The 18533-nt window shown below is 38.5% G+C and overlaps 2 protein-coding genes across 5 annotated transcripts in view; both read right to left on the bottom strand.

Annotated features, from left to right (window-relative positions):
• Nucleotides 1-13: 13 nt before the first annotated feature.
• On the bottom strand, nt 14-15099 carry LOC306853493 (ephrin type-A receptor 5). The gene is made up of 14 exons (XM_079390961.1): nt 14609-15099; nt 14469-14530; nt 13152-13761; nt 12703-12853; nt 12374-12471; nt 11771-11911; nt 10984-11088; nt 8248-8328; nt 7978-8070; nt 6956-7077; nt 6706-6815; nt 6405-6567; nt 1168-1301; nt 14-792 (listed from the first exon to the last, which is right to left on the bottom strand). The coding sequence occupies exons 1-14, from the start codon at nt 14679-14681 to the stop codon at nt 582-584; spliced, it is 2154 nt and encodes a 717-aa protein (XP_079247087.1). The 5' UTR covers nt 14682-15099; the 3' UTR covers nt 14-581.
• Nucleotides 15100-16871: 1772 nt separating this feature from the next.
• LOC306871242 (EH domain-binding protein 1-like) overlaps nt 16872-18533 on the bottom strand; it is a 52707-nt gene continuing 51045 nt past the window's right edge. For all 4 annotated transcript variants that reach the window (XM_079419036.1, XM_079419033.1, XM_079419034.1 and 1 more), the window contains one exon: nt 16872-18344. In XM_079419036.1, the coding sequence (XP_079275162.1) occupies nt 18254-18344 (91 nt within the window). In that variant the 3' untranslated portion in view covers nt 16872-18253. The remainder of the gene's footprint in view (nt 18345-18533) is intronic.

Genomic DNA, 18533 nt, shown 5'->3' with positions numbered 1-18533 from the left:
CATGACAATCAAATAGTCACACGTATATCCATATTTTATTGTGCTTAGATATTAGAAAGGCAAGACACTACATGCAAAACTGATGTACAATAAAATATAAAACATAAATGTGTGTGTGTATATATATATATATATAAATAATTGTAATAAGTGTATTAAACGATAAGAGTATTAAAAAAATCTCATATTACTAATTTTAAAAAAAATTATTAGCTATAAAAGGAATGTCTTAGAGAGGCAGAGTCATATATACACACAGTATATTTATGTATAGGCTACAGTGTAGAAAAAAGTAGAAAAATAAAAAATATTATGTTTTGAGAAATATGTATAATATGCTTTGATAAATATGAATTCTCTCATGTACTTCTAGCAATGTGTACTTTTATGTCATTTGTGAAACCGAGATCTCCTCATAATACTTAAAATATGTATTAATAAATGCATAGACAAGTGTGGATTACATTCTCATATTAAATTGTAATGCACAGCAGGTCTTCCTCCTCATCCTTTTTCTTCTCTTCCCTCACAGGTCTGGAATAGAACAAAGCCGCCCACAGGTTTAGGCAGGTATATGTCGTTTACATCATCCTCTCTACCTCAGGCTCCAGGGTCCCTGCGCTGTCCTGGTGATCACTGGCTGCCTTCAGACCCAGGTTGATGTAGTGGGCCTCAATGCTGGCCTCCAGGGGTGGAAGCTCAGACAGAAGTGCTTTGAGGCTCTGGCCCAGTTCTCCAAATCCTGGCCTCTGAGAGGGATTTCTGTGCCAGCAGCTCAACATAAGCTCATACCTGACAGAGGAAGAGTCAAAGGAAAATGGAGAGCAGCAAAGAGAGAACACAAAAAGCACTAGACCGAATCATCTTCCAGACCTGCAGTTTAAAAACCCCTCTTGCCATTTACAGTATGCTTCTAAAACATGCACAATAGATTATCATATCCAATGATTTACAATCCAGCTGCATATGCACATTACCACCGTGACTCATGAGGATTCTTAAAACAGACCTAAACTTTTGCTACTAGGACTGATTTCATTAGTCTTGCAATAGACAGTTTTTGATAAAGGCTTAGTCACAGATTCCTGATAAACAGAATTGTCTATAAATAATAATTAATTTTTTTCAGTGCTACTTTTTGTGATGTTTTGATGAAAATGTGCTTACAATTTACTGTCATTGTCCCCTTGTTTGAGACGGTGTCCATTTTCCAGGAAGTCCAGGAGCTCATGACCAGAGATACCCGGATAAGGTATCTTCCCTCTGGATGTGATCTCCCACATGGTTATTCCAAAAGACCACTGTGAGACATAAGGTATAAATATTAAATTTTTTTAGAGTTTGTTGGTGGGTAAATCTCAATTTAAAAACGTATCCAGGTCATATTTTTCCCCACAGACAAAAAAACAAAAAACAACATATATATATAAAGAAACGCTCCGGTTACTCACATAACCTCGGTTCCCTGAGATAAGGGAACGAGCATTGTGTGGTCATATTTCATTGACGACTGCTATGGGGGAAACTCCTGTTTACTCTTTTACTGAAGCCAGATTGGTTAACGTTTGTGTATTGCACAAACCAATGGCGCTCAAACCCACCAGAAGGGGCGGAGCCGACTGCTACACGAGTCGGCTCAGCGCACCATTTCATCAGAATCAACGGCTGAAGCGACAGCCATCGATTCGCGTGCAGCTATAGCACGGCCAGTTACGCAACGCTCGTTCCCTTATCTCAGGGAACCGAGGTTACGTGAGTAACCGGAGCATTCCCTATTGAAAGGGAACTCCCGTTGCGTCGTCATATTTCATTGACGACTCCTATGGGGAGCGCATCCAGTAGCGCCGTGCTATAAGCAGAAGCAGAACTAAGCCTGCTCAGCGAGCTCAGCTCAGGCACACTCAGAGTGGGCCTCATGAGTCCAAGCTATAAGAGACCCGAGAAGTATCTAGGGTCTGCATGCCATAAGCCTCGTCCACCCGAAGGGAGAAAAGAGCACTAAGCTGATAACACCCGTGCCTGCAGGGCAGGGATGCCCAAACTGTAGGATCTAATAGGGTTGACGGCGACAACCATCCGGCGGCCGCACAATCTCCCCAAATGAGATTCCGTTGGACCACGCCCAGGAAGAGGCCATTCCTCTCGTGGAGTGTGCCCTCACACCTATAGGGCACTGTACGCCCGCTGAGGTATAGGCCAGGGTGATAGCCTCTACTATCCAATGAGATGGCCTTTGCTTTGTGACCGGCAGCCCCTTAGAGCAACCTCCAAAGCACACAAAGAACTGTTCGGACTGTCTAAACGACTTAGAATGCTCAAAGTACACCCGCATTGCCCAGACCGGGCATAGTAAGTTAGGTCCCTGCTCACTGTCTGATGCGGGGAGTGCTAGAAGGGAGATAACCTGGGCTCTGTGTCTCTTTGGTACATAGCTGCTGCGTGGCCGGAGAACGACCTTACAGTCATTGGGTCGCCTCTAAGGAACTTAACAACCAACCCATTTATGCCAATAGTCCGGCCTGCCTCGGGAGAATGATTCGCCTCAATTCGTTGATCAACCTCCCATCGAGCGGCCAGACATGAAGGCTCCACAGTTCTACGGTGACCACGGTGCTGCCGCCAGCAGCTGGATCATCTCTGGGAACCAGGCTCGGTTCCTCCCGAGGGGAGCCACGAGGAGGAGAGAGCATTTTGTTTCTCTGATTCGCCTGATAACCTGGGGTAGCAGGGCAATCGGAGGAAAGGCATACAGACGGGTGTTGGGCCAATCGTGGGCCAGAGCATCCCACTGCTTTTAAAAAATAAGTTGGGCAGTAACAGTTGTCTCCGGAGGTGAAGAGGTCTACCTCTGCCTTGCCAAAAACTGACCAAATCATCTGAACCATCTAGGTAGATTCCATTCCCCTGGAGCTACATTGCTCCTTGACAGCATATCCATTATTCCTTGGTTCAGTCTGCCTGGCACATGAACCGCTCATAGTGAGAGGAGTTCTTTCTGTGCCCAAAGCAGGAGACGACGAGTCATCCTGTGAAGGGGACATGACCTGAGGCCGCCTTGGAGGATGATGTAGGCCACCACCGATGTGTTGTCCGATCGGACTAGGATGTGATGCCCTTTTAAGGCTGGCAGGAAGGTCTTTAGGGCCAGACAAACAGCCATCATTTCGAGGCAGTTGATATGCAGGCATAGCTCGTAGGTCGACCAGGAGCCGTACGCCGGGTTTGCCCTCGTACAGAGCAGCCCAGCCTGAGCTGGAGGCATCTGTCATGATCACCTTCCTTCTGGAGGTCGTCCCCAACTGTATGCCTGATTGAAACAGGCGAGGAGTTGTCCAAAGGGCCACAGCTTTGAGGCAGCGATGGGTTACCTAGATATAAGCGCGGCCCAGGCACCATGCGTGGGAGAAACGCCGGCTTTTAGCCAATATTGAAGGGGCAGTCTGTGTAGCAGGCCCAGGGGAATAACTGAGGAGGCTGCAGCCATGATTTCGAGGCAGTGATATGCAAGCGTCGCTCGTGGGTCGACCAGCAGCCATACACAGGGTTGCCCTCATACAGAGCGCCCCAGCCTGAGCTGGAGGCAGCCATGAGGCCGAGTATCCTCTGAAAAGCTTTGAGGGGAAGCAAAGCCCCCAGCTTGAAAGACGCCGCCGCTCGTTGGATAGTCAGGGAGTGTTCCGGTGTTATCCAAGCTCGCATTTCAACCCCAAACGCTCTAGGTGGTTGAGCAACAACGACCTGTGAGCGATCAATTGCCGTTCTGAGTCAGTTAGCATTAGCCAGTCGTCAAGGTAGTTCAGTATGTGGATTCCCATCGGTCTCAGAGGGGAAAGAGCCACGTCTACGCACTTCATAAAAGTGCGTGGGCCAGAGACAGTCCAATGGAAGGACCATGTATTGATAGACCACTCCCTCGAAAGCGAATCTCAAAAACGGTCTGTGATGGGGCACTATTCGGATATGAAAGTAAGCGTCTTTCAGATCCACAGACAGAAACCAGTCCTCGGGCTGAATTTGCGCAAGGATCTGTTTCAAAGTTAACATTCTGAACGGCCATCACATGAGATCCCGATTCAGACGTCTGAGATCGAGAATTGGTCTGCCGTCGTCTTTCCTGGGAACAAGGAAGTATCGGCTGTAAAATCCTGACTCGCTGTTCATTAAGGGGACTGTTTCCATGGCACCATTGCAAGCAGTGTATGTACTCCGGACCGAAGAACATGCGTTGTCCGGTACTGAAGTGTGAATAATACCTCTGAGCGAAGTGACCTGCGAGCGAACTGGAGCAAGTAACCTCGTTCCATGGATTTTTAGAATCCATTTTTAGAATGGATTTCCAAGCCAAAAGCCAGGCAGCAAGCGGCTACTTTCCTACTAATGGCAGTTCACGGCACGGGGCGGGGAACTGGCATTCATAGTGTGAGGAGAGGAGAATTGCTCTAGCGGGTCCACTATCACAGTGGTAGATTGCTTGGGCGCATGCTGAATGAGAAGGACATGCCCAGCTTGAATAGAATTTCCATCCGCTCAGTGTTGAACGGAGGGATGGAGAGCGAGCGTGAACTTACTTCGATGAAGTTCCGGCCTCAGCGAGAACTTATCCTTTCCTTTTCCTCTCAAAAGTTTGCTTCACTAGACTCATTGCTCTCAGCCAGCCCCCGTGAGCGCAGCGTCAGAGTGGGCGTGGTCCAGATAAAAAACGAGAAGAGTGAGACTCATGTCCTCTGTGAGAGCATTCCGTCTCAATGAGCATACAGTCTCTGCATGGGGCTGTCCAGGTGACGCACTCACTGCCCTTCTGCATCGTGCAGGACTCCTTGCACGAGCCACACTCACGACATTCGCAAAAAACGTTGCAGAGAAACGTACAGGAATTGCTCTTACCAGCCGAATAGCCACAGGGGAAGGCTTCTCGCTTCTTCCGCTGCCGGGGGCTTGTTTCTATGGCGTGAGCTACAAGCTATACTTCTGCTTTTGGCTTCTTAATTGCAGAGTCAGCGAAGAGATGGTCTCGTCACTGAAGGAGAAGATGCTGATGAAATGGCACGCTGGGCCCACTCCTGTAGCAGTCGGCTCCGCCCCTTCTGGCGGGCTTGAGTGCCTTTGGTTTGTGCAGTACACAACCAATCCTAATGGATAGAGAGTTGGACTTGTAACCTGAAGGTCGTGGGTTCGAGTCTCAGGTCCGGCAAGGATTGTAGGTGGGGGCAGTGAATAACCAACACTCTCTCCATCCTCAATACCTTGACTGAGGTGAGACCCTTGAGCAAGGCTCCGAACCCCCAACTGCTCCCTGGGCGCCGCAATATTGGCTGCCCACTGCTCCGGGTGTATGTTCACTACTGTGTGTACACTTGGATGGGTTAAATGCAGAGCACAAATTCCGAGTATGGGTCACCATACTTGGCAACACACCACTTCCCTTTCCCTTTTTTTCCCTTTCCCTTTCAGTAAAAGAGTAAACAGGAGTTTCCCCCCATAGCAGTCGTCAATGAAATATGGAGTTCCCTTTCGATAGGGAATGATTTTTAGGACCATTTCCACTCAAACTGTTTGCGTTTAACTGGATGTTTAAGAAAAAAAAAAAAAAGGAAAAAAAAAAATCTTATTATTCTGATTGATTATTCTAATTAAAGGAATAGTTCACCACCCAAAAAAATTACAAAAAATGAACATCCTCGTGATATTCAAAATGTACATGAGTTTGTTTCTCTATCAGATCAGATTTGGAGAAATGTATCATTGCATCACTTGCTAACCAGAGTCCAAACAGCTGTTAAAAACAATAATCCACAACCCATCTACACAACTCAAGTCCATCAATTAACATCTTGTGAATTGAAAAGCGGCATATTTGTAAAACATTTCTCTCCTGATTCAGATAAGACAACTTTTTACTAAAGAAAGCAGTATTACAGATAGAGAACTTGTATTTTAGACAGAACCAATGGTTTGAAGTTAAAAATATCTCAATGATTTGTTTCTTACAAACATGCTGCTTTCCACTCCATAGGATGTTAGTTGATGGATTGGAGTGGTGTGGATTATTGTGATGTTTGTATCAGCTGTTTGGACTCTCATTCTGACGGCACCCATTCACTGTAGAGCATCCATTTGTTTTAATTTTTGAGTGAACTATTACTTCACTGCAAAACACTGCAATTAAATAAAAAAAAATTATTTATTCAGTTTTTATTATTATTTATTTTTCTGTAAGGTTATCAGAATTTGAGGTCAGAAATGTCCTCAATGTTCTAGACTAACATTTCTTCTGATTGACAGGTTTCACAAGATGTTCAGTTTGTAATATGACACAAAGAACCTATTTCACTCATTTCTACATTAGACACAAAAAACAGTGATCAGTTTTAAAACAAAGCACTGTATTAATAAATAGGACTGACCACATCACTCTTTGTGGTGTATAAGAAGTCAGACAGACTCTCTATAGACATCCACCTTACAGGCATGCTAACATCCATATTCTTCTGCCTATAGTAGTTACTGGAATAGATGTTCTTAGACAGGCCAAAGTCAGCCACACAGACATGCAGATCATCCCCCAACCTGTGAAAGTCCAGCACTGGGTAAGTATGGGGAAAACCATTTTGTTCATCATTAAGCATGGCTTCTTCTCAAGACAATGCAAGTATTAACAGGACATTATTGTGTAATGTGCTCTTTGTTGCCCTCCTGTGGACTCACATGCAATTGCGGGCTGCCAGGTCTCTGTGTAAGAAACCCTGAAGGCTGAGATACTCCATTCCTGCAGCAATGTCAATCATGAAACCCAGAAGACTCTGATAAGGCACAAACTGGAGAGAAGAGACCAGTTTAAACGACTTAATGTGTATAATCAGCTATGTGGTTATTTTTACCCCTAACCCTTTATATAAAATAACAGTAAAAAGAAGGAGAAGTCCAAAAGCAGGTGTTGTAAATGTGTGAGACTGACCATGGGAACATCACCGTAACGGGTCGCTTTGAGGAAGCTGTGTAGATCTCCATGCTTCATGAACGGAAGGATAACAAGCGGTACATGGATGGAGGACTCCGGATCCCGCTCTAGTGCGACCCCTGGTGGACATAAATAACCTTATCTGTCAGTAGCATTCATCTCTAGAGAAAATGTTCAATTTAATTATAATACTGTCTCATCCACTTTATCTTGCAACGCGGAAGTAAACTGTTTTAATAAATTAAAATAATATAGTAACAATTACCAACCTGCAATATCAAGCAGAATAGACAAGTGAAATAAATGGAAGCGATGACACCGGAAGTCTCGCACATTTTTTTCTTTCTTTTTTTTATGGTTCTTACGTTAAAATGAATGTGTATATGTCTACCTCAACCAAAAAATATACTTTCAGTCATTATTTACCCATCCTTATTATTCTGGAAACCGTGCAATTATTTTCCCCCCCATAAAACACAACAGGAGCATTTGAAGAATCTTCTATGTAGTAGGTAGGCTATATAATGAATAATTAACTATAAGGTATACAATAAATCTCTATCAATCATTTCCATTTTAGCTGCACTGCTTCTTTAAAGCAATTACTACATACTTCATGACCTTGAATAGCTGCTGAACATCATAGTATTGGACAGACGCCAATTACATTATTGCACATTACAGTTGCTATGATCCATTTAGTTCTTACAATGGAACAGCCCCCTCCCATCCCCCACCCACCCATAATTCTGCAGGTCAAAGACAAGCAGGAGGTAAAAGTCAAGCGTATCCCACTGTTAATGTGCAGCTACAGGCATCACCAGAGGAACTTATGGAAGTTCACACTTTGCCCTTGGATGGGCCTATACAGGCCACAGATGACCAGTTGCCATGGAAACCTCTGTGCTCTTTGAAATCAGGTCATCCAAAATATTCCCCTCCAGTTAGACATAAATTATACATTTTAGCCTAGATTTCAAACATGAAATAATAATTTCATTCAGGAGAGACATACATACCAAGCAATTTAACTACATTCACATGATCAAAATGCTTCATAATTTCTGCCTCCTTGAGGATGGACTCCAGATCTTCTTTACTGTGGACTGCACCTGATTTGACAGGAATGTTTAGTGACATGACAGCAAGAAAGAGGCTGATTTAATTACTTAAAATTAAATTGCATTGTCTCAAGCTTGTACTTAATTCTAAATTAAGATCATACTTTTTAACTCATTATCAGAATCTCATATTTTACTGTTACTTGCTCTCTGCATTATACACTATACCTTTCAAGGTTTTCACTGCCACTCTGATATCTCGTCCCTTTTGCGGGGAAAATATGCCCTCGTAGACTGCCCCAAATTCTCCTGAAGATGGAGAAGTTCCAGTATAAGAATCCATTTTCAGAATACAAAATGACAAACAAAATACTGTTTTCAGTCAAATTATTCCTTAAATAAATTATTATTTTTTAAAATACAACCCCAATTCCAAAAAAAGTTGGGATGTTTTGTAAAATGCAATAAAAATCAAGAAAATGTGATTTGTTGATTCTCTTTAACCTTTATTTAATTGACAAAAGTGCAAAGAAAATATTTCCAATGTTTTCACTGACCAACTTAATTGTGTTTTGTAAACATAAACAAATTTTGATTTGATTTTGGGGTTAAAACAGTTATTAAATTTTCACTTCATTTTATTTTATATATGGGTAGCATATGCATTACATTTACCAATTAAGGTTAGGTTAAAATATTGAAATGAATCACTATTAAATAATTGAAGAAAAATATACAAATGCATGTTTATATACATCTATATAAAAATGTCCATTTATTATAAAAATAAATATAAAATACACGATTTTGTCTAAAACTTATTTGAATGTACTGTGTATGGGAAAGTGTACACTATCAATCAAAAATTTAGATCGGTACAATCTTTTATTTTCTTATTATTATTATTAGTTTTCTATTTTAATGTATGTTTTAATTTTATTCTATAATATTTAAAAACAATATAGCATGTTAAATATATTGCATAAAATTAAAACATACATTAAAATAGAAAACTAATAATAATAAGAAGAAAATAAAAGATTGTACCGATCTAAATATATTTTACTATCTAAATATTTTTACTTTATATATATATATATATATATATATATATATATACAGCCGTGGACAAAAATAGCTGCACCCTTGGTAAATATGATCAAAGAAGGCTGTGAAAATTAATCTGCATTGTTAATACTTTTGATCCTTTATTTAAAAAATAAGAATTTAAAATGGGGGGAAATATCATTATGAAATAAATGTTTTCTCTAATACACATTGGCCACAATTAACGACACCCTTTTATTCAATACTTTTTGAAACCTCCATTTGCCAGTTGAACAGCTCTAAATGTTCTCCTATAATGCCTGATGAGGTTAGAGAACACCTGACAAGAGATCAGAGACCATTCCTTCATCCAGAATCACTCCAGATCCTTTAGATTCCCAGCTCCATGTTGGTGCTTCTTCTCTTCAGTTCACCTCACTCATTTTCTACAGGATTCAGGTCAGAGGACTGGAATGGCCAGCAGAAGCTTGTTTTTATGCTCAGTGACCCATTTTTGTGTTGTTTTTGAGGTTTGTGTTTGGATTATTGTACGGTTGGAAGATCCAAACATGGCCCATTATAAGATTTCTAACAGAGTCAGTCACTTATTGATTTTTTTTATCTGTTGGTATTTGATAGAATCTATGATGCCATGTGTCTGAACAAGATGTCCAGGACCTCCAGCAGAAATATAGGCCCACAACATCAAAAATACAGCAGTATATTTCATTGTACACATGGGCTACTTTTTATCCCTGTGTTCACCAAACCCATCTTGAGTGTTTGCTGCTAAAAATATAATTTTTTTAGTTTCATCTGACCATAGAAGCCAGTCCCATTTGAAGCTCCAGTCGTGTCTGACAACTGAATATGCTGGAGTTTGTTTTTGGATGAGGGAGGAGAACTTTTCTTGAAACCCTCCCAAACAACATGTGGGGATATAGGGGCTGTTGGACAAATTTTTTTTTTAAGGTTTTCTGACCCCGAGACTCAACTATTTTCTGCAATTCTCCAGCTTTGGTCCTCCTTGGAGAGTCTTTAGCCACTCAAACTCTCCTCCTCACCGTGCATTAGGACGATATAGACACACGTCCTCTTCCAGGCAGATTCGTAGCATTTTATATTGATTGGAAATTCTTAATTATTGCCCTGATGGTGGAAATGGGAATTTTCACTGCTCTTGCTCTTTTCTTAAAGCCACTTCACTAATTTGCGAAGCTCAATTATCTTTTGCTGCACATCAGAAATATATTGTTTGGTTTTTCTCATTGTGATGGATGATTAAGTGAATTTAGACTTTGTTTTTCCTCCTATATATATTTCTGTGAAACAGGAAGCCTGGAGTGCTCAAAATTGTGAATATGAATGGGAATACACTTCAGAGATATTTTACTCATAAGAAGTTCTAGGGGTGTCCAACGTGTATTTGAGAAAAACATATATTTCATAATGATATTTCCCCCCATTTTAAATTCTTATTATCCAATGAAAGGTTAGATTTTTGTGTTTTTTGTAAAATAAAAGATCAAAAGGATTAACAATGCAGATTCGTTTTCACAGCCTTCTTTGATCATATTTACCAAGGGTACCGATATTTTTTTGGCCATGGCTGTATATATATATAATGTATGTAATTTATTCATGTGATGGCAAAGTTTCAGCATCATTACTCAAGTCTTCAGTGTCACATGATCCTTCAGAAATCATTCTAATATTCTGATTTGTTGCTCAAGAAACATTTCTTACTATTATCAATGTAGATTTTTTTTTGCGTAAACTGGATACATTTTTTTACACAGGACTCTCCGATAAATAATAATGGATGCATTTTAACCATTTCAAAAGTATATTTTTATAACTGTGCAGACACATTTGCAAGACCCAGAAAAAAAGATCAGGGTGAGAGTTTGTTTATACCTTTCCCAAGCTTTTGGCCCATTGTCAGCTTTGTACGCTCCACCATCACGTCTCTAAGATCACACAGCAGCCTATCACTCATCCCTTCCAACATCTCAACTGATCCTGACACAGAAAGACAGAGACACAGGAAAAATGGAGAATGAAAGATGAGAATAATGTCTAAGTTATACATAACCAATAAGTTACTTTTCAAGCAACGAAAAATTTAAAATTAACTAAAATATTTCAAAATGTCTTCAGACTAGCCAAAGTCTTCTATCAGAAGTCAGAATAATTCTCACCAAATTAATACATTAACATTCTTTTTTTTTTTTTTTTTTGGTTTTATATTCTTATTGAATGAAAATTGGGTAGAGATTACAACATTTCAACTACACTGTAAAAAAAAAATGTTGAGCCATCTTAAAAGTTTAAGGCTACCAGCTTCAGCAGATTTTTGAGTTTTCTGAACTTGTTGTTTTAAGTTTATACAACAAAAAGTTGAGAATCTCCTACAAAAATAAGTTGAGAGAACTAAAAAATCTGCTGAAGCTGGTTGCCTTAAAATTTTAAGTTGGCTCAACTTTTCTTTTTTTTTTACAGTGTATTTGAATAACAGTGGGAAATCAAATTTCAAGTTTTTCTAAACCACTTTTTTTTAAAAAGCATATGCATTTTGAGTCTATTTTAATGCTTTTATTGAGTATTATGATTGTTGGTAACACACTTGGTATGAGTCAGAGTTGTTGGAAATTATATAGATGACAGGAATGAATTGCAAAACTGACTTCTCACTCAAACCTACTTGTGGATTCTAGCTGAGCTCGGTCAGTATGCAGCTGCTCATATCCATAATCACACTGAGACATTTCCTCTCCAAGTGTTGTACTTCTAGGAGGATAAGGACTACATTCACCACTCTGATCACAGCTGCTCATCCTGCAAGCTGAATGAAAATCATCATTTTAACTGTGTATACAGGACTGGACAGTGATCTCAAATTCTTTATGAGCTTTCATAGGGATTTGCAAGACTCCAGATTATAAATTAATCTATCCACATTCATTTTATGGCTTTATAGTCCACTCTTAATGAATGTTAAAATCTATTTTTGTGAATAGAATTGTTTTTATTTATACTTCTATATGACATATAGGAGAAAATATAGAAGCCTGTTTCCACAACATGCCAAAATGATTAAAATGGTGATCTCACAATAAGGCTTTTCTGAGTGAGTATATCTAATAATTCTGATTTATTTTCTAGCAAAAAAAAAAAATGTGAGATATAAACTCAGAATTGTGAGAGTTTAAATAATGCATTTCTGAGAAGAAAAGCATGAACTCTGAGATATAAACTCACAATTGGAATGAAAATTTTCACATGGTGAAAATAGAAGTAGACTCACTGTTGATTATCTCCGGTTGAGCAGTGTGAACTTGTTCTTGACGACGTCGATATCGAGTTACATTAAACCTGGATATGAGCTCTGTTTCTTGACCTCCACTGAACACATGCACACAAAGCAGCAAACAATATATTTTATGCAATACAGATATATTCACTTGCCCTAAACAAGCAAAAAAAACTATTGCCATGCTAAAAGTTTATAAAAATTTAAATTAAATTTTTATGCACTGACCATTATTCCAGAGATTTTGAAGGACCAAGACTTGTTTATGTTAGACAAGCATGCAAATGCATAAAAAATTGCATTTTCAAATACAATATGTTTACCTGAGCTTGCGATGCCTTACAAAGATGAACACCACAGCAATGAGAATGAGAAGAACCAGAACAGAACACACTAGACCAGCAGGTAGGACAGGAGAGAGACTGGAATCAGCAATGGAGTCAGAATCGGACATCAGGCTACCTGGAGGTCTTACTGAAACACACAACATACTGTCTTATGTCATACAGCATAAGACATATATTACAGTATATCATATTATATTATATAAGCAATGTTTAAGTTGAAAATCAAGCATTTTGCTTTATCAAGGGTGCAATTTCAAATGCTTTAGGGATTCTAAGGATTTTACCACTTTTTTACCTTTCAAAAAATGCTTTCTCTGCGAAGATTGTGTAAAATTTATGCTTTGTTGGCATAAGAATTCTAAACATATTTCTTTTTTCTGTCTCTCTTGATTCTACTTAGATTGTCAAAAATAACATTGTCTCACCTTCTGAACAGTTTCTCTCTGTCTGGTATCCTGTGTCACAGACACATAACCCCTGTGGTGGACCCCACGTCCCATTTGTTTGACACTCTATCTTTGGGGTGCTGATCTCCACAGAACCGTTCACACACGCTCCTCTCCCCTGCCGTCCTGCTGCTGTTTCCTCAAATTCCATTTGGTTCCAAACAAGTGTTGGGCATTTCAGGAAGAACAACTGGATAGAAGCAATAAAAGTGCAATTGCCGCTGTAGCTAAATCCCAGGTAAAAACCCTTCTGAGAGATCTTTCCCAATTTAAGGCCCTTAGCATGGCTCAGGTGCTCATCCTGAGGAACAGAATCAGGAAATGGATGCTGGACTGTGATCTGGAGGAGAGGTGGTCTTTGTGGTTTTCTAAAGTACTGAGTCTGCGTTTGGCTCGATTCTCGGATATAGATATAAAGAGGCTGCTGGTCCGCTTGGGCAAAACTTAGGTCCAGAAAAAGTTCATGGGCATCTTGTTTGGGGATCCAGTTGGTCCATAGTGTTTTGGGATCCTTATTCAAGTCTCGGTTACAAGCTTGATAGACAGAGTGTGTATAGTCCTTTCCAAGCTGCATTTGTGTTTCCTTCCACTTACATTGACCAAAAGAAAAGCAAATCATTATAATGATTCCTTATTCAATTTTTAATGGTTACAAATTGACCAGTATTAAACAATACATCTGTTATATTTGTTTATTATCTGTATATAAAATAAATTATCTGTATAAATCATTTTTTTAGGCTAGTGTAGCCTATTTTATTCTGGAAGAAAATAACATTAAAAACATATAAAACATGATAAGATTTTGCTGTACATAAATGCTGTTCTTTTGAACATTATGTTCATCAAAGAATCGTGAAAAATGTATCACGGTTTCCACAATAATATTAAGCAGCACAACTGTTCAACATTGATAATAATAATATTTCTTGAGCAGTAAATCAGCATATTAGAATGATTTCTGAAGAATCATGTGACACTGAAGCTAAAAATTCAGCTTTGCCATCACAGTACTAAATTACATTTTAAAATCTTAATTAAAAAATTAAATTTCAGTTTTTCAAACAATATCACTTTTAACATTATTTGTAAGAGACTTCCTTCAAAAACGGTTGAACAATATATATTTATATAAAATAAAAATTTATAAAAATGTAGCCTATTTATGAAAACCGGTAATTCCGGGATATGGAGGAATATTTATATTGGGAATATAGTATATTGTCTGTATGAGGAACACAAAACCCAGACCTCTGTGGAATTACCAAAATAGCCTACAAAGAAACTGTCACTTACAGCTTTTGATGGTGAGAATGTCCATTGTAGTCTGTGCTGTTTGCTTGAATCAAATATTTCTTCTGAAAAGAAATGCACTTTTTTAGCGGTTGATTACATTTACATAATATCCCATGATGTGAATCCTCAGTCAGTCTTACCTCTGATTGGTGTTAGCTGTGCGGACACATCAGCAGAGACAATCCATGAAATGAATATTAAAAAATAAAACATATTGAAAAAAGATTCCTTTATCCCGACAAAGATAAAAGTTTTCACTATTACTTCCGAATACAGTTCAAACTTCTTTAGCGATAGTTTCAGTTCAGCGAACCGGTTCTTTTTAAAGATTCGCAAAGAAAGGGTTATAGTCACTCGACGTGAAGAACCCCTATATATTAAACGCCCATAGAACTTAATATTACTAATAATGTTTTAGATTTCTTTCTTTGATTGCAGTCCAGCGCCCAGCGGAATATCCAACTCGAAACCTTTTTCGTGAACAAATCCCTGATTTATAAGAACTTTAAAATGTTTATTTCAGGTATTCAGTCAGTGACTGCCAGAAAGAAAAAGAAAGAAAGAAAACCCCTCACACTTTAATGATGCAGTTTTTGTTCCATTACACTGTCGAGGTAGATGATTAAGCAGTGCTTCTTTTGTAATGTTGTGCAAGACTGTGGTATATATGGAATTTTAGAGAAATGGTTATATGCTGATGTTTCCATTTAATAGGGAAGTGAACCATGCAACCCTCAATAAACTAAATTATATCTAACAATTAGCCTTTTTAGAAAAACTGGCCAGACTGTCCATTTTCAAATATTTTCAGAACATATTAGGCATTATAAAACTACATTGAATGCAGCACGCTCTTCCTATATTTCCGACATCATCAATAAAACTAGGCCAAAAACGTTGTTTAGCATGGTTAACAAATTAGTCCAGCCACCCATAGTCAATACGAATGTGATGATTTGTGTGACTCTTTCCTGCACCACTTTCAAACAAAACTGGACGCTCATACGAGTCTCTTGGCACTGAACCAACCACTTACTTGTGAGCAAGCTCAATCTATTCAACTGTTAAAGAATTTTACCTTGACAAATCCAACCTTAATTGCTGAGATAATACGGAACTCTAATTCTTCCTCGTATCAGGCAGATCCTGCACCCACATTCCTTCTGAAACACTGTACTTCTGTCATTTCTGCTCCTGTCTCACACTTAGTAAATATGTCCTTTATCTCTGCCACTGTTCCAATTTCACTGAAAACTGCCGCTGTTCTTTAAAAAAACAAACTCAAACTTGTCTGTCACAAGTTATTACTCTCCTGCCTTTCTGACATAGGTGTCTCAGGTGCTGCACTATCCTGGTTCCCTTCCTATCTCACTGATAGACAATACTACATCACTATGCATAATCATAAATCTCCCACTACTTTACTCAGTCAGGGTGTTCCCCAGGGCTCTGTTCCCGGGCCACTACAATTTATTACTTACATCATGCCTCTTGGACATATTGTCCGTCGTCATGGTTTTCATTATCACTGTTATGCTGATGATATTCAGATTTATACTGCTTGCAGACCAGACTCTATTCACCAGACCACATCACTATCGACCTGGGTTAATGAGCTAAAGGCCTGGCTAAATTCTAATTTTCTCAGTTTGAATTTGAGCAAAACTGAAATTTTAATTACTGGCCCCCCTTCACTAACAAAAAATATAATAAATGCTCCCAGTTTCAACCTTGATGCTACAGCAATTTTTCCATCTGCTACTGTCAGAAATTTAGGCATTACTCTTAATCCTGCACTGACTCTGGATGCTTACATTAGTAAACAATCCAAAGCTGCATTTTTCCAGCTTCGTCGTTTAGCCCAACTTCGATCATATGTTGAATCATTAGTGCATGCTTTTATTACATCACACCTCGACTACTGTATTGCTCTTTTTGCCGGATTACCATTGCACTCTATTTCTCATTTACAATATATTCAAAATTCTGCTGCAAGAATATTAACCCATAGTAAACGATCTGCTCATATTACCCATATCTTATTTAAACTCCATTGGCTCCATCTCACATTACTTACACAATTCTTCTGCTTACTTTTAAATCACTGTGGACTTGCTCCTCCTTATCTCTCTGATATACTGTCTTCTTATGTTCCACCTCGATCACTTCGATCTTCAGGATGTGAACTTCTTACTGCACCTAGATTTCGTCTGTTTTCTGTATATAATTGTACCATGATATGCAACTGCAAACATGTCTATCCCCGGACTGGGCAAATGTCTACTGTCCACTTAACTGATTAATTGATTGTGAAAGGATTGTTTACAATTATGTGACTCAACTGTCTATTGTGTTTCTGCTTTTGTACAGCGTCCTTGAGCTTGGGAAAGGCACTATATAAATGAAACATATTTATTATTTGATAAAAATGTTTTACAGCAATTTACAGAAAATAGGCTAAGTTTCTATATAAACACTTCTATGGACATTTCTTTTAATTTACATTTACATTTATGCATTTAGCAGACGCTTTTATCAATAAAACAAAGTTTGTTTGTTATTAATAAAACAAACAAACAAAAATTATCATGCTTGGAGTCATGGAGTGCAGTGACGTTAGGACCCTTTGCACATACTGACGATGACCACATATTTCCTTTAAAACAAAACTGCACAATGCTTGTAAACACACTATTGTATTTGTTTCTGTCCAACAACCACCAGGTTAGAAGCAATACAGAATTTTAAAACAATTTTTATTTCCCAAAGAAGTGTCAGCTGACATCAGGACTTTTCAAAAACAATTCACTGTCAAATAATGACATTTCAAACAGTGTAAACAGGGCCAAAGATAATATCAAAGAGCTGAGAGTCTATAAACAACCAGTCACTCAAAAAAGCTATCACACACTCACTCTTTAAAGGAGAAATTCTTCTGAATTGCTGAGGGTACATTTGCTTTTGCATTCTGTACCATACATGGAGGAAAAATGATATATAAATGTTATATACTGTAAATACAATCTCTATTTTTTTTTCATTCAAATATTTTAAAACAAAATGCTAACACTCAAAGTTCATGCACATTTTTTTGACTGTTTGTATTTTCTATATCCTGTGATGTTAGGTTCTTCAAATATAACAGACAACCATTGTAACAGTATTTGGAGAGGCATCATTAAGATCATATTGTTCAAATGATATCCATAACTAATGGGGTACCTTAATGGAGAAATTTTGTGCAAAATGTTCATTTTCTCCCATGCTTTTGTGCTGTTTTGTCTATTTGTTAGGTTAGTTAAATGTATGACTTGCATAACAGAAGGTAATCTCTTTGTAACACAGCAGTGTCTTTTAAAACTGCCTAATCCTTTTTTCATACTTGTACTGTACTATTTTACATAGCTTTGAGATACCATAAAATCACTGCAGCAATCGACTTATACAAACAAGTTAAATAAGGTAATAACACTGCAAAGGTCACATGTATATTATTTTTACTGAAAATGTAAAACAAGAACTGCTGTCAGAAGACTATGGACCATTAATGTCTATTTCACGTTTTCAGACAATATTCTGAGACTAAAAATGTCTCTAAAAGAAAACATCTACCCTGAAATGAGCATTCATGCTGCTCAAACTCTTCAACACGAGGACTGAGAATTCATCTAGTCACAATTTCCTTGTAATTTTTTGCGATATGGTCCACACACACACCTCACTAGTCCATCAGCACAGTGTTTAACGGGGGACGCTCCTGTATAAAAGCAGGTGCACAGAATCCCTCACTGTAACACACACTTCTCTTTCCGACTTCCATATTTCCTGCGCCTTATTTCTAGTCCTCTCTCCAGCCTCTCATCCTCTTCAAGAGCCCTTGAGAATGAGGAGACAGAGAAAGAGTAAGAAAAAGAGAAATGCTCAAAAAGCAAAAAATAAAGTAAAAACACAAATTTCTGTTTTAATATATTTTAAAATGTAATTTTACTCCATTGATGGCAATGGAATAAATTACATTTACTTCAGTCTTTGCTACACAAGAAACATTTCAATTCTGGTCTAAAA

Source organism: Barbus barbus (assembly GCF_936440315.1).
Source record: "Barbus barbus genome assembly, chromosome: 1".
Classification (NCBI taxonomy): Eukaryota; Metazoa; Chordata; class Actinopteri; order Cypriniformes; family Cyprinidae; genus Barbus; species Barbus barbus.
This window is presented reverse-complemented; position numbering and strand designations above follow the sequence as displayed.

Coding starts and splice junctions, on each gene's coding strand:
- LOC306853493 (XM_079390961.1), bottom strand. CDS start 14,681: ATGTTTTATTTTTTAATATTCATTTCATGGATTGTCTCTGCTGATGTG. Junction 13,762..14,468: donor CATTCTCACCATCAAAAGCT/GTAAGTGACAGT, acceptor GGTCAATGTAAG/TGGAAGGAAACACAAATGCA. Junction 8,329..10,983: donor GGGCCAAAAGCTTGGGAAAG/GTATAAACAAAC, acceptor CTCCATCTTCAG/GAGAATTTGGGGCAGTCTAC.